The 24,884-nt window shown below is 45.5% G+C and overlaps 1 protein-coding gene across 1 annotated transcript in view; it reads left to right on the top strand.

Annotated features, from left to right (window-relative positions):
* The window catches only part of LOC126281940 (gonadotropin-releasing hormone receptor-like), a 626,439-nt gene that overhangs the window by 560,335 nt on the left and 41,220 nt on the right, over positions 1-24,884 (top strand). Inside the window, exon 3 of the mRNA XM_049981289.1 lies at positions 2,490-2,689. Coding sequence (XP_049837246.1) covers positions 2,490-2,689 — 200 coding nt within the window. The remainder of the gene's footprint in view (positions 1-2,489; positions 2,690-24,884) is intronic.

Genomic DNA, 24,884 nt, shown 5'->3' with positions numbered 1-24,884 from the left:
ACTGCCCGTCAAGTCCTCTTCTCATTTTCCGTCAATTTTCCTCTCCTTCTCTCTTTGTCTACCTCCTCCTCCCTCATATCTGTGTACATATCCTCCATCCCTTCTCTGTCTCTCCATCTACGTCTACATCTACATATACATGGCTGCTCCACAAATCGCACGTGAGTGCCTGAGAGAGCGTCCATCGAACCACCATCACACAAATTATTTATTATTCCGCTGTCGAATGCACACGGAGAAAACGAACACCTATACCTTTCGATTAGACCTCTGATTTCCCTTATTGTATTTTACGATGCTCGTTTCTCCCTATGTTGGTCGGCGTCAAAAAAATAAAAACATACGTTTCTCATAGTAGGCGCATTTTGCGGCTGCCTACTGCCAGGTGCTCCATATCAGCGACCTCAGTAGTCATTAGACATCGCGATAGAGCAGAATCTGGCGCTCCGCGAAACTCACAGGCTTCGAACTTGGTCAGGTGACTGGGTATCACTTGTGTCATACGTCTGTACGCGAGATTTCCACACTCTTAAACAATCCTAGGTCCACTGTTTCCGATGTGTGAGTGAAGTGTAAACGTGAAGGGACACATACAGCACAAAAGCGTATAGGCTTACCTCGTGTGTTGAATGACAGAGACCGAAGACAGTTGAAGAGGGTTGTAGTGTGTAATAGGCAGACATCTATCCAGACCACCACACAGGAATTCCAGATTGCATCAGAATCGACTACAAGTACTATGACAGTTAGGCGGGAGGTGATTTCACTGTCGAGCCAGGTGTCCGGATACTTTTGATCATATAGTGTATTTCTGCATTCTGAGTGACACTCTCCCCTGTGCTCCTCGGCAATACAAAACGTGCTGACCTTCTTTGAACTTTCTCGATGCGCTCCGCTAACCCTGCCTGTTAAGGATCCAGTGCCGCGCAACACTACTCCGACACAGCACAGACAAATGCAGTGCCGACAGTTTCTTTCCTCCTCCATTCTCTCTCCACATTTTCATCCTCATTCCAACTTAAAGGGTCTTTTTACCACCAGCTCTGCCCAGATGCACAAATGCCACATATATTTAACATATTTCTAAAATATTTGTGATCTTGCATCTGTAATGAATTTCGCCGTAAAGCTTCGTTTCCGTGCAGCTTAATGTTTATGATATTACATCTCGTGAACTATCTGTCGTAAAATGTTCAGTTTACAGCCACATCCAGTAGAATATGTGAACGCTCTCTGCAAAATGTGTTGCGGAAAGAGTTAGTAGATTTTATAACATCTCAGTATGTGTGACGTTATATCTTCTGAAAAATATGTCGTACAGTCATACACTTTCGAGAGAACATCATTACATGTGTCGAGAGGTGATGGGGGGAGGGAGATGAGTGAGAAAAAATTCGCAGAAATTTTAAATTATTTGTGAAGTTTGTTGGAAGTCACTTAGTGCTTTAATTTCCAAATCCTGGATAAATATATTGTGGCTATATGCGAGACGTGAGCTACGCTCTTTGTTTTTACCTCCACACCCGCTATTTTGAGAGGTACGTGGTTCTTGGCCCCGCAGTGGTTCTCTCCAGACAGTTTGATTGAAATCGTTTCAGTGGTTTAAGAGGAAATGCGGAAGATAAATACATACATGTATTAATTTCGTATTATGTGTGGATTCTCAGTGATTAAGTGTTGCTGTTTCTTCTGTATCCTCGTGGTTAATATGCTGCCTGAAAGATGACAAAAGTCGAGTGCCCAGTCTTGTGCACGAACGTTCCTGTCTTCACGATTTCTGAAACACCTTATCTAAAGGATCTGATCATCAAAGAAAGTCTTTATCTGGCTTTGGCGTAATGGAAGAGGTGAAGTTCGTTCCTCTCCACTCTGTCACAGTTATCGAGGCTAGATGTTGTTACGTCCAAGTAGCAAGATGTTTCCTGTCCGGAGTGATTGCACAATGACAAAGAAAAATACTCTACCGGTACAATATTAATAATTTCTGTGATACTCCATATAAGCACTCTTCAGGCCACGAGTAGACTCTCTCTGGGAGCATCCGACCGCCGTGTCATCCTCAGACAAGGATGCGGATAGAGAGGTGTGGGGTCAGCACACCGCTCTCCCGGTCGTTATGATGGTATTCTTGACCGAAGCCGCTACTATTCGGTCGAGTAGCTCCTCAGTTGGCATCACGAGGCTGAGTGCACCCCGAAAAATGGCAACAGCGTAAGGCGGCCTCGATGGTCACCCATCCAAGTGCCGACCGCGCCCGACAGCGCTCAACTTCGGGCAGCCCACGGGAACCGGTGTATTTGTGATACTCCATAGGTCCAAATTCTCTGAATTGAATGAGTTACAGTATTCGGATGTACACCTGGCCTTCTAAGGCTCCTGTGCGTTATGCGATTGACCAAGGGCAAAAGTGTGAACCTGCGTTTCGCCAGCACAACGCGAGGCAGTTCGCAGGGTCGACCGTCTCCACCTGCTGCTATTTCTGCTGTCAGGGAGCGAGCGGGCGTTCCGGGCAGAGGTGGCCGTCGGGCTGAAGAGCGAGGTGCTGGACGCCAACCGGCGGCGACTGATCCACCGCGCCAAGACCAAGTCCATGCGCATCTCCGTCGTGATCGTGGTCGCCTTCATCGTCTGGTGGACGCCCTACTACTGCATGATGATCATCTTCCTCTTCCTGAACCCTGACAAGCACGTAAGTACCGCCACTACCAGCACCGCACCATTTGGCAACTGGGGCGGATTTTTGACATATTAATTTATCACAGTTGCTGACAGGGATCCAACATGTTAAAAATTCTTCAAATGCTCTTCAGTAGGAATCTCTTCTTGTTCGTCTCATACTCAATATGGCGAGCCTATTCCTCCAATTGGGTGCAGATTTTGTTTAGTAAGTCCATTACTGCATGGTAAATGTGCAACTGATACATAAAATCTGCTTGGTAATGTTTCGTTTACTCATGTAGTATACCAGTACAATGCAAACGTATACGGCAGTACTTCTGTGATAGCGCTAGAGCAATTCAGTCCACATTCTTGATGCTTCCTTGAAATGAATTACGAAATCTGTGTACGAAATCTTATAGCACACCCGTGAGCCAATGCTATTTCCTTCTTTCGCTAACTTCTCAGTCACTTTATTGCCGTGAATACTGCCCTGTTTTGCCCGCATGAAACAACTTCGTTGTTGACAGCATTGGACTATCTCAACGGTAATTCCTCTACAGAAAAAAATCATAGACAAAAATTTTAATAATTGCGGGAAATCATACTCGCCCTTTAATTATAACAACCAATAAGGGCACAGATTTTCCAAACGCGCAAACTATACAACTATCAGTGCGGGCATGTGCAAGTGTAGCGGCACAATAGGGCAGAAAGACTCAAGTGTGCTGTATAGAACGAAGAAAATTCACCATACCCCAGTAATCTATTATTCAAATGTATTTCCATGTAGTGTATTATAAAATTACGTTAAATACAATTATTACATGAAAAGGCACTGGAAGATAGTAACAAACTGATCAAATTTCGCTGTACTACAGAACATTGTTCAGTATCTGAAGTAAGCTATAGGGCACAAGAAGTCGTAATAACACACACACACACGCACACGCACACACACAGACAAGTACACACAAACAAACAAACACACGAGTGTGTAAATCAGTGAGGAGCCGGGGGTGGCTGTGTCCTTTCCATTTGGAAAGAATTTTTCACGAACCAAACTAGCATTCGATGACAGCAAGTAGGTATATCATTATGTGATCAGCAATCAAATTGATAGGAATTTATAATATTTTCTTATTTCATTTTTAATTGGTACTATCCACTTTATGTGTGCTTCATTCTTTTTCTGTAATTACAAGAAGTGGTGCTTCGGTAAGGTAATGTTTTTACAAATATAAAAATATTTCCTGCGGTCCCTGTTGGTGGGAAAAATCGTCCGTTCCAAAGAACAATGTAAATACAAAAAAAGTAGACTCAGTTATAACGACTACTTCTAGGCAATAACGATGGAAAAGATTTGAAAATGATAAAAACTGCAGGGTACATAGGAAAATTTCAGATAATGAAGTTAAACATTTCTCAGTTTACATTTCAGCTGTTATAGGAAACGATAACTGACTCGTCCTGTGAGCGAATAACGTTGTATAGTTATTAACCAATTCGGAAAAGTATTTACATAACAATAAATTAGAGACACTTGGGCACGAAGGGGCTCAACAACACTGACTCGAGCTCAAAATCACAGCGACATGAACCAAATCTAATCGTGAACTCAGTAAAGGGAATTGCGCTAAGATTATGCATTTGAGTACTAACTGTCTGGCACGCAATTTGCGTAATAAACAGATTCGCGCAGCGTACCATAACCGCTACTGTTAATATTTCTACTATTGCAGTACTTAAATGTTTTCTGTTAAACAAAATATGTCTTAGGACGTTTCTTGTAGTGGCCATTTTCGCAGCAGCTGTATATAAATTGCAGTTGTTTCAAAGAAAATGCCTTTTGCTTGCTGCACATCGGAATTTTTTTTATATTGATGCACCCAGACGCGTTTCGCCTTTTTTACAAGGCATCTTCAGTGAGTGTCAGGAAACTTCTAATTCACTGCATCTAAGCAAACGGCTTTTTGTCATCTGGCCGCCAGGTGGACATCTTACAGTTCACTTTCAGTTCACTGTTTTCTTTACACATCACTGTGATGTGCAACGAAAACAGTGGGTGTCAGGTAACTTCTAATTCACTGCATCTAAGCAAACCGCTTTTTCTCATATGTCCACCTGGTGGCCAGATGAGAAAAATCAATTTGCTTAGATGCAGTGAATTAGAAGTTACCTGACACCCACTCAAGATGCCTTGTAAAAAAGGCGAAACGCGTCTGGGTGCATAAATAAAAATAAAAATTCCGATGTGCAGCAAGCAAGAGGCATTTTCTTTGAAACAACTGCAATTTATGTCTCAAGAGCTTGTAACTTTAATTGAATAGCTAATGATTTACTTTTGCACAACATTGTCACGTATTTTGGATGTAAGACCATAAATTATTGACAACATAAAGAAATTAAACATTGTGATCTATAATAATCTTTAAAGACTCGGTGAAATTACTTTTTCATAGTCACTGCATATTAATACCGGTTTTTTTAACTGAAGATTTCGCTGGCTAACGAAGTTCAATACCTTAAACTGGCAGTCTCAGTTATTTTTTACTTTCACTTTTTAATCAAATTAACAAAATTAAATTAGCTCGCCAATTTTAGTCTTTTTATCTGAAACAGTGGCACTCTGTTTTTAAGTTATAATGACAGGATTTGAAGAAAGCAGTATTTGATCAATGCATTCTTCCTGTGATGACGTGTGGCTGCGAGACATGGTCACTGAACTCATTTACAAAAGGAAACTTAGGGCAGCACAGAAAGTCAGGGAGAGATCAATGCTGGGCTATACAGAAAAAGGACAGGAAAAAGGTAGATGACATCCGGTCTGTGACGAAGGTTAATGACATCTTAGTAGGTTCCTTGAAATGGCAGTGGGCTGGCCACGTCGCAAGAAGAAATGAAAACAGATGGACGAAGCTAGTACTGTAGTGGAGTCCGAGAGAGCACCGGAGGCCTAGAGGAAGACCACCAGACAGATGGGACAAAGACGTCAAGAAGATCGCTGGTAACACCTGGCAGAGAACTTCCCAAGACCGTCTCACTTGGAGAAGACTGCTGAGAGCCTACCTGAAGAGGCCACATCATTTAATGATTGAATTGGCTGATGATTATGATGACAGGATAGGACCCTACCTGGTGACTGTTCATGTTTAAGAACTTGTAACACAACGTTAAAATTAAGTTGGTAATTATTCACAAAATGAAACTACTAAGCTGGCCAGCCTTAATACACTTCTAATTATTAAAGCTGATCTGGTCTTACTTCATTGAATGGCTGCCGACAATGCATGGCAACAGGCTCTTCTTATCGTCGCCTTGAAATAAACAGTTTTGTGCCATAGCTCTCTTCTTCCATATTACTTCCTCTTCATGCCTTTTGCACTGTGGCCATCAACTCCGTAATTATGTGTAGCCATACCATACTGTTCTCCCAGTTTGGTACCTTACAATATGCCGCACCACATTCCGCTGACAACCACAACGATTGAGCGCTTCTGGTCAGACTATACTGTGCAAGAGATTGTGCCAGACACAACTGCCCAAGAAATCGCGCCCAGCGACAATGTTCACTATTTGAAATACACTCTTTGACTCTTCACAGTAGCAGATCGCCATCTCTATGCCGGCGGGTTTGCTACATGTTATTACATAATTCGTTTTTAGATACTGCATTTAAATTATATAATCATATTCATTCATAAGAAAACGCGCCACGTTAGCCGCGAGCGCTAATGCGCTGCTTCCTGGACTCGGGTAGGAGCGCCGGCCCCGAATCGAATCCGCCCGGCGGATTAACGAGGACGGGCGGTGTGCCGGCCAGCCTGGATGTGTTTTTAGGCGGTTTTCCACATCCCCCTAGATGAATACCGGGCTGGTCCCCACGTCCCGCCTCAGTTACATGGCATGCAGACATCTGGACACTTTCGCACCATTCCATGGATTACATTAGTCGCAGACATTTGGGGTGCACTAATTCCGTCCCGGTGGAGGGAGGGAGGGGGGAGGGGGGGAGAGGGGGGGGGGGTTTCGGAGTGGCTGCAGGAAGGGCATCCGGCCACTCCTGAAGCTAACATTGCCAAATCCGATTAACCGTGCCGACCCTGCGTACCTGCGGGAAAAAGGCACAAGCAAAAGAAGAAGAATAAGAAGAATTAATAAGAAAATATTTACGAAACAGTATCAAAATATATCACATAAAAAATGACTTCATTGCCCAAAATTGCAACATAAATAGTGCGAAAATTTCTTTCATTAGTCATTGTGTTGTCGTGTTACAGGTTCAATACGGTCATGTACCTAGGAACTAGTATAGTACTGAAAGTAAAATTTCTTGCAATCGAGAGATTCTTGTCAGTTCTGAGCTTAATAGACCATCTTTTACATTATTACTGCAATATACACCAGCAATAATGAAGTTAAATCAGATTAAGTAGAAGTTTTATCAAAAACCAGTTATAAGTTAAATACATCTGCAAATGGAAGCTTTTACAGACTCACACAAATTTACATGGGACAAGTCAGGCAAAATTAGTTCTAAGAATGAAATACTTAGTATTTTACATACTACATAATTCCGTAACTGCAGAAATAACAATGACTTCCAAATAGTTTTAATATCGTATACAGCACTTAAAGGTGTAACACTCGAAATGTTTACAAATGCTGCATGGAACAAAACCTCATGTCTGACAGCAACAAAAACGGTTCAAAATACCAGAAACCTTATATAGTGGTCACTAGTGTGTAGTGGTTAGTGTGATTCTAAAATCGATCACTAGAGAGAAACACCTACCAGGAAATATCAGTTTTTCATACGTACCCTATCGTTATTGTACAACACTATCCCAAAGCCAGAGTTGTGAAATCTCAACTGTGTCGTTATTCAGCACGATTAGCCGCCTCCTCAACGATTTCGCACTTTTGCGCATACCCACCCACACCCACCCACCCACACACACACACACACACACACACACACACAACCACACAGACACACACACACACACACACACGCACACACACACACACACACACACACACACAAATACACGTAGTTGCCCGCGCAGAAGCGACTATGAGTAGAAATAGTGGCACACATTTCGGAATTCTGTTACAACGTAAAAATATTCGTGTGCTTCCGAGTTAACACAATCAAGTGAATGATGGAACTGCAAGTCCCCTCATACTCATTCCCAGCTGGGGTCCACTACGACATTCCCAATGTATTCGGGACATGTGGATGAAAAGGACAAATACTACAACAGCCAGCCAGAACGACTGAAAGGGAATGAATAGTGCCATATTACCGTCGTTACTGAGCTGTATTTCAGATTCAAAATCAAAATCAGAAAAGATCAATACAAAGTACCTAAATTGAAAATTTCCCGTTCACAAAAGGATGGAGTCCAAACAGTACAACCGAAACTGTCTGTAAAGAGAGCACAAGCTCTCTCTCATCTGCAACTTTCTCTCCCTTCACGAGAGCGAATGCAGGACTTAAAAAGGAACGTAAAATGATAAACTCGTAGCCAAGATCGCATCAATACTTTTTATTCCATGATTACCCGTTTCTAAAGCCACCATCATCGGATCTAGGGAGAACAGAAAACACTATAGAAGTGGACTTGGATTCAAAAATTGTTCAAATGGCTCTGAGCAGTATGGGATTTAACTTCTGAGGTCATCTGTCCCCTACAACTACTTAAACCTAACGAACCTACGGACGTCACACACATCCATGCCCGTGGCAGGATTCGAACCTGCGACCGAAGTGGTCACGCGGTTCCAGACTGTAGCACCTAGAACCGCTCAGCCACGCCGGCCGGCGACTTGGATTCCACTTATATAACGTGTATACATATAAATTTAGTTGCATACCTTGGGACACATACAGGTTAAAACATCAAGGCAATCAATGCCGATATTAATAGTTACCTATAACACGCAGGCCTTACAAAATTGTCGTAAGTAGCACATAGGCGTCCAAGAGAGATGACATTATAAATGTTAAGTGTCTCCACCATGCCGGCCGCGGTGGTCTCGCGGTTCTAGGCGCGCAGTCCGGAACCGTGCGACTGCTACGGTCGCAGGTTCGAATCCTGCCTCGGGCATGGATGTGTGTGATGTCCTTAGGTTAGTTAGGTTTAAGTAGTTCTAAGTTCTAGGGGACTAATAACCACAGCAGTTGAGTCCCATAGTGCTCAGAGCCATTTGAACCATTTGTCTCCACCACATTCAAGCGCAAGCTTCCGTCTCCTTAAAAAGGAATGAGGGGGAGAACGAGAGGATACTCTCACTGAATTACACTCCTGGAAATGGAAAAAAGAACACATTGACACCGGTGTGTCAGACCCACCATACTTGCTCCGGACACTGCGAGAGGGCTGTACAAGCAATGATCACACGCACGGCACAGCGGACACACCAGGAACCGCGGTGTTGGCCGTCGAATGGCGCTAGCTGCGCAGCATTTGTGCACCGCCGCCGTCAGTGTCAGCCAGTTTGCCGTGGCATACGGAGCTCCATCGCACTGGTAGCATGCCGCGACAGCGTGAACGTGAACCGTATGTGCAGTTGACGGACTTTGAGCGAGGGCGTATAGTGGGCATGCGGGAGGCCGGGTGGACGTACCGCCGAATTGCTCAACACGTGGGGCGTGAGGTCTCCACAGTACATCGATGTTGTCGCCAGTGGTCGGCGGAAGGTGCACGTGCCCGTCGACCTGGGACCGGACCGCAGCGACGCACGGATGCACGCCAAGACCGTAGGATCCTACGCAGTGCCGTAGGGGACCGCACCGCCACTTGCCAGCAAATCAGGGACACTGTTGCTCCTGGGGTATCGGCGAGGACCATTCGCAACCGTCTCTTTGAAGCTGGGCTACGGTCCCGCACACCGTTAGGCCGTCTTCCGCTCACGCCCCAACATCGTGCAACCCGCCTCCAGTGGTGTCGCGACAGGCGTCAATGGAGGGACGAATGGAGACGTGTCGTCTTCAGCGATGAGAGTCGCTTCTGCCTTGGTGCCAATGATGGTCGTATGTGTGTTTGGCGCCGTGCAGGTGAGCGCCACAATCAGGACTGCATACGACCGAGGCACACAGGGCCAACACCCAGCATCATGGTGTGGGGAGCGATCTCCTACACTGGCCGTACACCTCTGGTGATCGTCGAGGGGACACTGAATAGTGCACGGTACATCCAAACCGTCATCGAACCCATCGTTCTACCATTCCTAGACCGGCAACGGAACTTGCTGTTCCAACAGGACAATGCACGTCCGCATGTATCCCGTGCCACCCAACGTGCTCTAGAAGGTGAAAGTCAACTACCCTGGCCAGTAAGATCTCCGGATCTGTCCCCCATTGAGCATGTTTGGGACTGGATGAAGCGTCGTCTCACGCGGTCTGCACGTCCAGCACGAACGCTGGTCCAACTGAGGCGCCAGGTGGAAATGGCATGGCAAGCCGATCCACAGGACTACATCCAGCATCTCTATGATCGTCTCCATGGGAGAATAGCAGTCTGCATTGCTGCGAAAGGTGGATATACACTGTACTAGTGTCGACATTGTGCATGTTCTGTTGCCTGTGTCTATGTGCCTGTGGTTCTGTCAGTGTGATCATGTGATGTATCTGACCCCAGGAATGTGTCAATAAAGTTTCCCCTTCCTGGGACAATGAATTCACGGTGTTCTTATTTCAATTTCCAGGAGTGTATATCATTAAAGATCAAATATTCCCATCATATCTTGAGCGTAAAGATAGCAAGTACTTCACGAGTACCCACTTCACCCACAGCGTGTCTGACGTTCCATTCAAGACAAGGACTGAGATACAAAGGAACGGAATATTTATGATGAGTTGTGTCATGTCATAATTCAGCAGATCCGTACTTAAATAATGCATTCCAGCACTTAGCTGTAGGGAGTTTAGCAAACAGCTGCGATTACCATTCCATGTTCAACCTCTGTTAATTCCTCTCGTGCGGCCAGAATCACGTCGGAGACCTTGTCACGTGAATCACCAGAGTTCAAATAACAGCTCCGCCAACGCACTGTCATTTTATATCTTTTGTTCGCGATCGTACCGCCACGTGTATATTTGCATATCCCTATCCCATTCGTTTTTTGCACCTCAATGTACGACCAAGCCTACAGGCCACAAGTGGCCCACCGGGACCATCGGACCGCCGTGTCATCCTCCGAGGAGGATGCGCATAGGACGGGCACAGTGCTTAACTTCGGTGATCTCACGGGAACCGGTGTAGCCACTGCAGCAAGGCCGTTGCCTCAATCAACGACGCACGAAAAAAAATTAATAAATAAAAAATTAAAAAATTTAAAAAGTGCAAATTTATTTAGGTCTTGCTGTCTTTGACTTATAAAACATTATGTGTATGTAAGGTCCTCAACCTGGAAATATTAAACAAGACTTAAATTTTTGGATTAAGTTTAACTAAAAAGTTTAAAGCATTTATGCAGTCTGATAGATAACGCGATTTTTTCAAAACTTTGAAATATAAATTAATCATGTGAATTATAATATTTAAAAATGGTGCGCATAAAGTAACGCCCTCCCCTTGGTACTGCGTGGCTTGATGTGTGGTATGAGCCGTTCAGAGAATCACAACGTGTCTATACCTAATTGATATGTGAGTAATATTCTCTAAGCGTCTTCAGTTGGAATTTTCTTTAGGCTTCATGGAATTCCGCAATCGTCTGTCTTACACTTACAAGGAGACGGCACGACAGTGGGGTCGGAGATTTGTTTGAAATTTTGTGTGGTGAAGGAGGACCCCTAACACCTCACGTGGTTAAAATATTAGGACGCATTACCCGGAAAATCCCGGGAAAAATCGATCCAAAGTTTCTTAGGTGCCGTATGAGTACAAAATGTTAGTGCATTGCCGAGGTGCCGGCTGGCCTAGATGTTTAAGGCTCGGACTCTTACGCCAGAAGTCTCGGGTTCGATTCCTCTTCCGGCACTTTTTTTCCTCCTGTTTCATTTTCTTTTGTTATTCCACCAATTATTCAGAAAGTTTCGCAAACTTACATTTTATACATAAAATAATTTTAAACGAGAACCGCAGTGGTAATTATCGTAAAAGAAATAGTTTTTGCGACGTCAACATATGAAAGCGGATTTTTTTTACAATCACAGGACGTTTCCAATAAATCTGTACAAAAACATGTCACGTTATAATTTACGAAAATGTTTTGAGTTTCTGATAATTTTCAGGCAAACCAGGAACATTGAATCATGTCTCGGAATATTGGTGACGATAATTGTTGGTGAATTATAGAATGAATTTTTATACAATCTTCCCGGGAATAAATTTCACAATTCTCCTGTAACAGTGCGCTGCCAATTTGCAAGCAACAGAAGAAAACAAAATGTGCTGGAGGAGGAATCGAACCCGTAACTTCTGGCATAAGAGTCCGAAGGCTAACCATGTAGGCCAAACGGCGGCTCTGCAATGTACTAACATTTTATACTCATACGGCACCTAAGAAACTTTGGATCGATTTTTCTAGGGATTTTCCGAGTAGTGCGTCCTAATATTTTAACCACTTGGGGCGTTAGGGGTCCTCTTTCACCACACAAAACTGCGGACAAATCCCCGTAACCACGGTCGTGCCGTCTCCTTGTTGTGGCGTCCCGTAGATCCAGAGTGCAACGGAGCCAGAAATGCAGACGTCGGAGCTGTTCCGGCCGCATGGCAGTCAAAACACGGACGGGGCCTGCCGTAGCGCCGTCCCGGGGGCCAAGGACCCCGCGACCGCAGTGATTGCTACCGCCGCATGCTTCCCGGAGCACCGGCTGTCCTTCGCAGGAGCCCACCTGGTGATGATGGTCTTCGCGACGCTGGAAACACCTGTATCTTTGCTGCCGGTTACCTCCTAGCGTTCGCCTTCGGGCTTCGGTTTCCTTTTCGACCGTGGCACCTTTCGAAACTCGAATTAGTACCGCACGAGGAATTCCTCCTTATGCAAGACACCTTCTTAGTTTTGTTTTACCCAGACATGTTTCAGCACTGTTTGTGCTATGTTCTGTGGGTTATGTTTTATTTTCTTACTGTAAAATTGTTCTTACATATTAAGATTTAGCGAAACTTTTGGTACATAATACTTATGACTGTGAATGAATAATTGTTGTAAAATACTATACATCATTTGTTCGTATTAACGACCTGATGCACTGTGTTGTTTACAACATTATATCTAAAGTTCTAGTTAAAGCTTAATTGGCAAAAGAGTGGATGTAGGGATTACTTTACGTGTCTTAGGTGATGAAATTGGACATTTATGTTAGTAGCTATTCTGCTACACCATATACAATTTCTCATCTGGAAACAGCAAAACGTAATTCTTATTTTTCTGTTTGTTATGCATTTACAAAGAGAAATGAGTATATCTCATGTTTTTTGTGTGTAACTTACGGCTTTGATGTGTTAGTGCGTTCTCATATGTTGTTGGCGAGGTGAACAGGCCGATTTCGTTACCTCTGCTCGCTTGACACTGCAATTTTTGCGATTTTTCAAAATATAGGCAGTATTTTCGTCGCCATTACGTCTTGTTGTGTCTGTGTAGTATTCATTTGTTTCATTGCGTCTTTGGCTGGGTGAGGTTCGCGAGTTTGAAGTTTATTTGGCGTTTGTCGTGTTTGATTTGTGTGAGTGTGTGTGCGTGTGTTCAGGACTGGGGCAGAGAAAGAGACAGAGAGAGAGGGAGAGGGAGAGAGAGGGAGAGAGAGAAAGCTTTCCTTTAGTAGTAGTTTTGGCCGGCCGGTGTGGCCGAGCGGTTCTAGGCGCTTCAATATGGAACCGCGCGACTGCTACGGTCGCAGGTTCGAATCCTGCCTCGGGCATGGATGTGAGTGATTTCCTTAGGTTAGTTAGGTTTAAGTAGTTCTAAGTTCTAGGGGATTGATGACCTCAGATGTCAAGTCCCATACTGCTCGGAGCCATTTGAACCATTTTAGTAGTTTTAGTGTGTGTGTTATTTGTATTGTTCTTCAATTGTGGCAAAAAGAGTCTTATTGCACAGTGATGTGTATTCATTTAGTACTTTCTTTCCTTGCGCTGTTGATTTTTGGATGTGATAGTTTTCTTCTACAGTCAATTTTTGATATAAACTGCCACTAGTTTTAAGGACGTGTACGTCAGTGTTCGTTGGCAGGTGACTGTGTGCTATCAGCTGGTCGGCGAATGTTGAGAGTGAGCCACAATTGAAGAATCATACAAATAACATCCACACCAAAACTACTTAAGGGAAAGAAAAAAATTCATTCTCTCTCTCCCTCCACCCCCCCTCCTCTCTCTCTCTATCTCTCTCTCTCTCTCTCTCTCTCTCTCTGCCCACTCTGCCCCAGTCCTGAACACACACACACACACACACACACACACATACACACACACGCGCGCGCGCGCGCGCATGCATACTCACACAAACCAAACACCACAAACGCCAAGTCAGACATGCTACGAAACAAATGAGTACTACACAGCCACAACAACACGTAACGGCGATGAAAACTGTGCCTATGTTTTGATAAATCGGAGAAAGTGCAGTGTCAAGCGAGCATAGTTCACGAAATCAGCCTGTTCCCCTCGCCAACAACATACGAGAACGCACTACAACATCAAAGCCGTACGTTAGACACAAGAAAACATCATATATACTCGTTTGCTTTTGTAAATGCATAGTAGACAGAAAAGTAAGAATTAACTTTTGCTGTTTGCAGATCAGGAGTTGTAGATTGTGTAGCAGAATAGCTACCAACATAAATGTGCAATAGCATCATGTAAGGTATGTAAACGAATGCCTGCATCAACTCTTTTACCAATTAAGCTATCACTAGAACTTTAGACATAATGTTATAAAGAACACAGAGTGCATCAGGTCGTTAATACATATCTCAACTGTGAACTATGAACAAATGATACATAGTATTTTACAACAATTATTCATCCACAATTGTAAATGTTATGTCCCAAAAGTTTCGCTAGATGTTAATATCTAACAATAATTTCACAGGAAGAAAATAAAAAATAACCCACTGAAGAGAGCACAGAAATGTGCTGCAACATGTCTGGGTAAAACAAAACGAAACTGGTGTCTTGCATAAGGCGGAATTCCTCGTCACATTCTGAATACCAATAACTTGTCAGAAATGCCGAAAGTCTCGTGACGTAAAGTGAGAACCATTATCTGATGCAATGGCCACAGGTGCTTCTTCGATGCAAAACTCAGAGCAAAGGGCTCTCATTGTACTGGCAGTCGCCATGAACTGCATGGAAACGACGTGTGGAAATTTGCTGAATGCATAAATAATGACTAGTCAACTACAGTTTCAATAAGGTTCAACACAATCAACATGTAGTCGTTGCCAAGAGCCACCTGGTCGTGTAAATTCAAAGAATTGCTGCGAAGGAGGAGACTGATGGTCCCCACATGCTTTGCAGTGGACAGTCAACTGCTTGATCTTGGTGTCCATTCATAGTCATGTACAGTCAATGGTGCCTAGGTAAATGTTTGGTGTGTGTGATTCTCCAATGACGTTGGTCGTAGTTCAAATGGCTCTGAGCACCATGTGACTTAACATCTATGGTCATTAGTCCCCTATAACTTAGAACTACTTAAACCTAACTAACCTAAGGACAACACACAACATCCAGCCATCACGAGGCAGAGAAAATCCCTGACCCCCGCCGGGAATCGAACCCAGGAACCCGGGCGTGGGAAGCGAGAACGCTACCGCACGACCACGAGATGCGGGCGTTGGTCGTAGTAGCCGTAGTATTTCGTACTGGAGCCAGTGAGGGATAAGACCCTGTGATTGGCATTTTTCTTTTAGGAATATGATGACATGATGACATCATGCCATATAGAGAGAGCATGCCACAATGCAAAATAACGGCGAATAAGGGAATTGTGAACACCATTCGTACTGTAAGGCTAAACGTTGCGGATGTATTATAATACACTGTGAGATTAGAGACCATAGCACGCTATCTGCCGAAAATTTATAGGATATCCCTGTTGTGGTTGGCAGGAGAGCCAACACTGTGTAAGTAAAGGAGGCCGAAATGCACGCGTTTTAGCTCACGCAGGCTGGCGCGAGGTATGGAACATGACAAGGGAATTAGAATTGAGAAAAACGGACGTATCTGGTGGAATACTTAACTTTAATCCATTAATGATTAACGTCGGTCTGGATGGTACATATTTCACTATATGAATAATACGGACAATGGCGCCTTGCTAGGTCGTGGCAAATAACGTAGCTGAAGGCTATGCTAACTATCGTCTCGGCAAATGAGAGCGTAATTTGTCAGTGAACCACCGCTAGCAAAGTCGGCTGTACAACTGGGGCGAGTGCTAGGAAGTCTCTCTAGACCTGCCGTGTGGCGGCGCTAGGTCTACAATCACTGATAGTGGCGACACGCGGGTCCGACGTTTATTAACGGACCGCGGCCGGTTTAAAGGCTACCACCTAGCAAGTGTGGTGTCCGCCGGTGAAATCACATTCCTCCCCCGCAAATCGGCGTACGGTTGTGGCATAAGGCTTCCGCCCGCCGTGGGGAGGACTCCTTGTTGGCGTATGCGACGAGGCGGAGAGCCGAATGACAGGCGAAGCTGTGCCACCCGCACCCTGCCATTCGGACCGCGGGGAGCTACGAAACGCCTGAAAACCTGCGCCAGGGCGCACGCCAACATGCGGTGTATGCGCCCGTAGAGAGACAGGAGGGGCCGAAGGGTCGACTTCCATCTAGCCGGTTCACCCGACGGGCGAAGCGACATATGGTCCGGAGCGGGCAAGAGTTCCATATCGGAAGACAACTGGTCACGGGAAGCGATCGGCGGCGCGTGACCCAGGGAAGCGCCCGGCGGTTGCAGCGACATGTCCACTGCGGGCGTCGCCGGCGGTAGAACAGGCGGCGGCGGCGGTGGCGACGGCGCGTCGCCATGGGGCAAAATGGAAGGCAGCGTCGGTAACACCTGGGGCTGAGGCGAGCCAGTAGATCGGTCTCCAGGGCGCTGACCGGACGGCACCGTCGCTGAAAGCAGATGGCGAGCGGCAGATCCCGTGTGACGACAGATGTGCAGCTGATTGAGAATGCGACCCACCTCATCAGAGGCCCCCAAAACCAGATACATAGCGCATCCCAGGCAGCGAAGAATGCGCCCTCCGAGCCAACGCCGTAAACCTCGGTAGTAGAGATAGTAGACAACGTCGCCTGGGGCAAAGGCAGGTGTCTGCCGCTGCACAGGAACCTGATGCGGCGGATGTAGCATAGACATCAAGGTTCGATGAGGGCGACCGTGGAGCAACTCAGCCGGCGGGCGACCATCTCGGGGCTGAGAGAGATACGAGGACAAAAAGAGCAATTACGCGTCCTCCCGAGAATGCGACTCTTTCAACTTCAACATCTGTGACTTGAAAGTCCTGACCAATCATTCAGCGGCACCGTTTGACTGTGGCGAAAACGGCGCGGACGTCAGATGTTGAATACCATTGGCCTTCCAGAATGACTGAAATGAATTATTGGCCATTGTCGGAAACAATAGTCTGTGGAACACCTTCAATGCAAAAGATAACAGATAACGCTTGGATGGTTGCAGATGACGTCGTGGAAGACATCCGGACAACAAAAGGAAAATTACTGAATGGATCTACCACAACTAACCATCGAGTATTCCAGCAGGGACCAGCAAAATCGATGTGTAAGTGTTGCCAAGGGGAAGTGGCTTTTGGCCATGCAAAGAATTTACGCGGTGGTGCTGATTGTTGTTCGGCACACACCATGCAAGAAGAGCACATATTCGTAATCACGGCATCGAGTCCGAACCAAGTACAGTGCTGACGAGCAAGTTGTTTCGTTCTCACTACACCCCAATGTCCTTGGTGGAGAAGCTGTAAGACAGAGGACTGTAACGAACGTGGTACCACGACCCTGGACTGATCATTATCAGAACGCAACAGCAAAACACCACGTCGTACAAAAAAAGTAAGCAAAAAATCGCCGAACCAACGGGTCTCCGATCCGTGACTTTGACAATCGCCATTGCGTAGCAACAAAACGCAGAACGGGAGCAAAGACAGGGTCGGCAGCTGTGGCTGTAGCTACACGACGAAAATCAATCGGAAACGATTCGACCACGTCATCGGTATCCGTATCAATGAACATGCAAGCAAGTTCGGAGGAATCGAATGTCCAGTCCTCAGCAACAGCCAAGCGGAACAACGTATCGGCGGTTCCGTGCTTAGCAGTGGACCGATTCAAGATATCGTAGCGGTACTGCGAGAGGAAAATAGACCAGAGAATGAATTTCTGCGCTGTACGTGGAGGTACAGGCTTGGTCGGATGAAAAAGCGATGTCAAATGTTTGTGGTCTGTGATTGTGGTAAAGTGACGACCATACAAGAAACCATGAAACTTTGTAACACCAAATACGAGAGCCAATGCTTCTTTCTCGATCTGTGAATAATTTTTTTGAGCAGACGAGAGCAATTTGGACGCAAAGGCAATAGGGCGATCGTGCCATCCATCTTTGTGCGTAAGCACAGCGCCGATGCGGAAATTCGATGCATCCAGCATCAACACGAGGGGCTTCTGGGGATTGAATGGTGTAAGGCCAGTATTGGAAAGCAACGCCGATTTCAACTGGCGCGTTCGCATTCCACCGTCCAGACGAACGGAACACCTTTGCGGCGTAAGCGATGAAGCGGAGCTGAAATGGAAGAGGCATGCGGAATATATTTGTTATAGTAATTTATGTTTCCCAGCACACTCTGTAGCTGCTTCAAATTCTGCGGCGACGGCATGTCTTGTATGGCACGGAGGTGTGTGGGACCTGGATGTATGCCTTGGGCATTGAGTACATGTCCCAAGTATGGTGAATCCCGAGCAAAAAACACACATTTGTCCTTCCGCAAACGAAGACCATGTTTTTGCAAGACCTGAAATAACGTTCTGAGATTGGCCAAATGTTCTTCTTCCGTCTTTCCGGAAATCACAATATCGTCCAGATAATTTGCTGCAGTAGGGACCGACGCACAATCAGTTTGTAGATATTGCTGAAACAATGCAGGGGCGGATGCACACCCGAATGGCAATCGTTTGAATCGATACAAACCAAGATGCGTGTTAACCACCAAACTTCGCTGGGATTCTTCGTCCACCGGTATTTGCAAGTAAGCATCTGCTAGGCCCAACTTCGAAAAATATTTACCCGGGCACAGTTTGTCAAAAAGATCCTCCGGGCGGGTAAAAGAAAAGTTGCAGTCACTAGTTGTGGATTCACTGTTGCCTTGAAGTCCACACAAAGTCTCAACTCTCCGGAAGGTTTCGGCAAAATTACTAAGGGTGATGCCCAGAGAGAAGCCTGCACACGTTCAGTTGCACATTGTGATTCCAAATCGTGTATTTCTTTGGCGACCTCACCACGCAATGCGTGGGGAACATTGCGCGCTCTGAAAAATTTCGGGTGCGCGTTTACTTTCAGTTCCAAATGTGCTATACAGTTATTAGCGCAACCGAGGTCTGGTGCAAAAATGTCCGCAAATTCTTCACATAGACGAGAAACACTGTCTGAAGGCACAGTCTGGATCATTGATAGGACCTTATTTACTATAGACAAGTTAAACAACTGAAATAAATCGAAACCAAACAAGTTCACTGCAGAAGAAGAACGAAGGACGTAAAATGACACAAGTTTTGTTTGTCCTTTGTATGTTGCAAGAAGGCTGCACTGTCCTAACAATGGGATACCTTGCCCTGAATAACTGCTTAATTTAACATTTCCGGCACGCAACGGAGGTTTGCCCAGCAGTTTGTAAGTGTCTTGAGTGATAAGTGAAAGTGCAGCTCCTGTATCGAGCTGGAATGGTATCACTTTGCCGTTAATGTCCAAGTCTACAAAAAGTTTTTTGTCCTGCTGACGACAAGAGCGACTGTCTCGTGCAACGTGAACTGACACTGGTACATAATCACTTGCGACTTGACGGGAGTTCCGGCGATGTCGACGCACACTATTTTTGTGACGAACACAGTCATTGTTAGAGAGAGTGGCACTGGGCGGAGTGGAATGAACTATATGAATTTCCATGGGCGAAGTTTCGCGAGCCTGAGTATCCTTGGTTCGATTCCGCTTCCGGCGCGAAGCAAAGGGCCTGGAACGGTTTTGAGCTTCCGATCTGAGCTTTTTCTGGCAAACACTCTGAACATGTCCTTTTTTATTACAATAAAAGCAAATAGCTTGGCGTGACGGGCAATTCTCACGCGAATGTTTAGTAGCACACCGCGTTCATATTTTGATCACAGCATTTGCTTGCCGGCGCGGGACACGTGGCTGAGAGCCTGGCTGCAGCGGCGCGGCCGGGCGCGAGGGCTGTTTACTGCTCCGTGCAGCTCGCCCGGCGGGCCGGTTAACCTGACACACGGCTGGCGAAGTTTCAAATGATTCCTGAGCAAAGTCAAGTGTGTCCTGCCGATCCATTATGTCCAGCACTTGTTGAAGGGACGGATTGATTAGTTTCAAAATCTGTTCCCTTATACGAACATCAGAAACGTTCTGTGCAATTGCATCACGTACCATAGTATCTGAATAAGGGAGTCCACATTGACACTCAAAAGCACAATCCCTAGTAAGGCCTTGCAAGGTTGCAACCCACTCCCGATGAGTCTGACCTGCCGTACGTTTTGTACGAAAGAAGGTATACCGTTTGGCAAATACATTGACTGAATCTTTGAAATATGCATCTAACGCAGACAAAATTTTTATGTAGGACAGAGTTGCTACGTCGCGTCGGGGAAATAATTTGACTATCACACGGTACGTGGTCACTCCTACTGAAGAAAGGAGGAAAGGCTGCCGCTCGTTACCTTGAATTCTGTAGGCGGCGAGATGGAATCCAAATTGACGTGACCACTCCATCGAGCTTTCCAGTGCAGCATCAAAAGGGCGAAAAATTGGAGCAACAGCGTGTTGTGGCTGCGTTAGAGGTGAAGCGGCTGCTGCCGCATCGTTTTGCATCGCACGTTCACCCTGGACGAGCTGTCCAAGGGCGTCCAGTAAGGCCTGCGTCTGCTGATTCTGTAAGCGATAAAATTCGAAGGCGAAGCCATTACACAAGTAAATCAGGACAATATCGATAAGAACACTTTTACTCTCGTCGCCAATTGTGTGGTTGGCAGGAGAGCCAACACTGTGTAAATGCACGCGTCTTAGCTCATGCAGACTGACGTGAGGTATGGAACATGACAAGGGAATTAGAATTGAGAAAAACGGATATATCTGGTGGAATCCTTAACTTTAGTCCATTAATGATTAACGTCGGTCTGGACGGTACATATTTCAAAATATGAATAATACGGATAATGGCTCGTTGCTAGGTCGTAGCAAATAACGTAGCTGAAGGCTATGCTAACTATCGTCTTGGCAAATGAGAGCGTAATTTGTCAGTGAACCATCGCTAGCAAAGTCGGCTGTACAACTGGGGCGAGTGCTAGGAAGTCTCTCTAGACTAGACCTGCCGTGTGGCGGCGCTCGGTCTACAATCACTGATAGTGGCGACACGCGGGTCCGACGTGTACTAACGGACCACGGCTGATTTAAAGGCTACCACCTAGCAAGTTTGGTGTCTGGCAGTGACACCACAATCTCTTTATCTTGAACGTCAGTCAGACAACACGAATCCTGTGATGAGTCAAAAGCTGAATCTTCACCTTCTGGCAACCGCTATAAAGTTTAACTACTGGAAAAAAAGCTTCTGACGACTGTGGTAGTGAATGGTCGACTTCGGTTTATTGGGAGAATTCTAGGAAAGTGTGGTTTATCTGTAAAGGAGACCGAGTACAGGACGCTGGTGCGACCAGTTCATGAGTGCTGCTCGAGTTTTAGGATCCTTACCAGGTCAGATTGAAGGAAGACATCGAAGCAGTTCAGAGGGGGGCAGCCAGATTCGTTATCGGTAGGTTCAAACAACACGTAAGAGTTACGGAGAGGCTGCGGGAACTTGGATGGGAATCCCTGGAGGGAAGGCGACGTTCTTTTCGAGGAAGACTATTGAAAAAAATTAGTGAACCAGCATTTGAAACTGAGTGCTGAACGCTTCTACTGTCGCCAACATACATCGCGCATAAAGAGCACGAAAAGAAAATAGGAGAAATTAGGCCTCACGCGGAGGCATATAGAAAGTCGTTTTTCCTGGCTCTATTTGCGCGTCGATAGGAAAAGAAATTCCTAGTTGTGGCACGAAATTTCTCCCGGATGTTATAAACACCCAGCACTGTAATGTCATTACAATTATACTCTGAAATTCTGGTCTGTGACTGATGAAGCTTGGGAGTATCCAAGAACACGTAAGTGCGTTTGTACAGAAGTGTAACCGGAGCTCCGGTAACTAAATGCAGTCGAACACTGTGATTTGTTGACCGTCTTTCAATGACCGATAACTCCTGTGACGTTTTTCTAGCAAACACTGTCCACAAAACACGCTGTTTTCAAACGGAGCGCTTGACGAACACGACACTGACATCCATTGAGGAACGCGTTCATTCTGAGCCAGATTGCCGATTGGCTTCAAGTTTTTGCAACCACGTGCATTATACATGATTTTGCTTAAGCAGAAATGATTCAAGGCATGTACAGTCATTACGTTCATAAGTAGTGAAGCACAGCGGACAACACTTGACGGTGTGTGCTGGGGCATTGTCACGCCGACACGGTGGGTGACAGTGTCTGGAACCGTACCTGGGCATGGTTTGCCGTGCTTCGTTGGATTGGTGGGGACACCCATGGTTACTTTTACTCAACGTCGGAAAAATCCACAGCTTCAGATCGACTTGCACACTTTCTGATGTGTCTTGGGACTCTATAATTTTAAACACCTTTAGGATGTCTGCTCGAATTACCACGTCTGATACTTAGTGCGTAGAGGAAATTCATAACATAGCATCTTTGTAAGACCTTCCACAAGCACGCTTCAGTGTACGGCTCCTTGTTAGACTTCTCGAATCTGCAATCCACTGTCTGTCTGACTGGGGTGTCTGTCTCGGGGGTTAGGAAAACGCGGATCTTGCAGCTGCCACGTGAATTTCCCCCTGAAAACATCCTGTTTGCCCAGTAACCGTTCATAGTTATGTTCGAGTATAATGACTTTTCTGGAGACTAGAAATCTACTCTGTAGGCATCAGCACGGGTTTCGAAAAAGACGGTCGTGTGAAATCCAGCTCGCACTATTCGTCCACGAGACTCAGAGGGCCATAGACACGGGTTCACAGGTAGATGCCGTGTTTCTTGACTTCCACAAGGCGTTCGATACAGTTCCCTACAGTCGTTTAATGAACAACGTAAAAGCATATAGACTGTCAGACCAATTGTGTGATTGGATTAAATGACCTTGTGGATGACACGAAAGTTCACTGAGGCTTTTTGCAGATGATGCTGTGGTGCATCGGGAGGTTGTAACAATGGAAAATTGTACTGAAATGCAGGAGGATCTGCAGCGAATTGACGCATGGTGCACGGAATGGCAATTGAATCCCAATGTAGAGAAGTGTCATGTGCTGCGAATATATAGAAAGATAGATGCCTTATCATTTAGCTACAAAATAGCAGGTCATCAACTGGAAGCAGTTAATTCCATAAATTATCTGGGAGTACGCAATAGGAGTGATTTAAAATCGAATGATCATATAAAATTGATCGTCCGTAAAGCAGATGCCAGACTGAATGGTTCAAATGGCTCTGAGCACTATGGCACTTAACATCTATGGTCATCAGTCCCATAGAACTTAGAACTACTTAAACCTAACTAACCTACGGACATCACACAACACCCAGTCATCACAAGGCAGAGAAAATCCCTGAACCCGCCCGGAATCGAACCCGGGAACCCGCCAAACGAGATTCATTGGAAGAATCCTAAGGAAATGCAATCCGAAAACAAAGGAAGTAGGTTACAGTACGCTTGTTCGCCCACTGCTTGAATACCGCTCAGCAGTGAGGGATCCGTACCAGATAGAATTGATAGAAGAGATAGAGAAGATCCAACGGAGAGCAGCGCGCTTCGTTACAGGATCATTTAGTAATCGCAAAAGCGTTACGGAGATGATAGATAAACTCCAGTGGAAGACTCTGCAGGAAAGACGCTCAGTAGCTCGGTACGGGCTTATGTTGAAGTTTCGAGAACATACCTTCAACGAGGAATCAAGCAGTATATTGCTCCCTCCTACGTATATCTCGCGAAGAGACCATAAGGATAAAATCAGAGGGATTAGAGGCCACACAGAAGCATACCGACAATCCTTCTTTCCACGAACAATACGAGACTGGAATGGAAGGGAGAACCGATAGAGGTACTCAGGGTACCCTCCGCCGCACACCATGGATGTAGATGTAGATAGTCAGGGTCTTATGGATGAGATCGGAAAAAGCTATGAACACAAAGGATACACGTCGCCACCAACAGTTGAGAGGCAAAGTGCTTTCTGATATTTACCGGCAATGTTATGTGCAACAAAGTCTGCCTTCAGTTGTGCACAGTACTTAGCATAGACTACCCGTTGGCCATCAGATGAACTGTGTTTGGGTACCGACACAGATATTGCATGTTATGCCGCTGCTGTCGTACATTTGAGGAGAACCAACTGATTGACGGCTTGGGACAACTATTGTAACTGCTGACGCTGCAACTGTAAAATCGAAGTTAGTGACGGTTCCCACATCGCATTAGCCATGAGGTCCAGTGACCAAAACCACACATGAAGAGATATGCTTTGATCACTGGAAACCTAAACAGTTAGTGAAAACAACAACTAGCCACAATTCACTAGAACCGGTATCATGTATGGAAATCACACACACAACGTCAATTAAGGCCCTGTAATCACTAACCACATCTGCTCGTTATCTGATTGTGTCACGGGAGCCAGCTGAAAACACAAGATTATCACTAAATTATGTGTCTTGGAGTTATACTGATGTGGGGAAGAACCTAAAAGCAGAAAGGACACAAATTATGGGTGCGCACACAGACCTCCATTGTTGAAGTATAGTTACCTTGGTACAAGATGTGTGAATGTGGTAGCTCTGGTGATAGAGCTCATATTGTAGTTGAGACCAATCCGTGATCTCTGGAGCAGTTTAAGTACAGTGGATCATCATGTACTATAAACACAGTGAATGAAGTGGCACACGAATATCAGAAAGCTGGC

Source organism: Schistocerca gregaria, chromosome 7 (genome assembly GCF_023897955.1).
Source record: "Schistocerca gregaria isolate iqSchGreg1 chromosome 7, iqSchGreg1.2, whole genome shotgun sequence".
NCBI lineage: Eukaryota > Metazoa > Arthropoda > Insecta > Orthoptera > Acrididae > Schistocerca > Schistocerca gregaria.
Note: the sequence above shows the minus strand (reverse complement) of the source record. Positions and strands in the feature narration are given on the sequence as shown.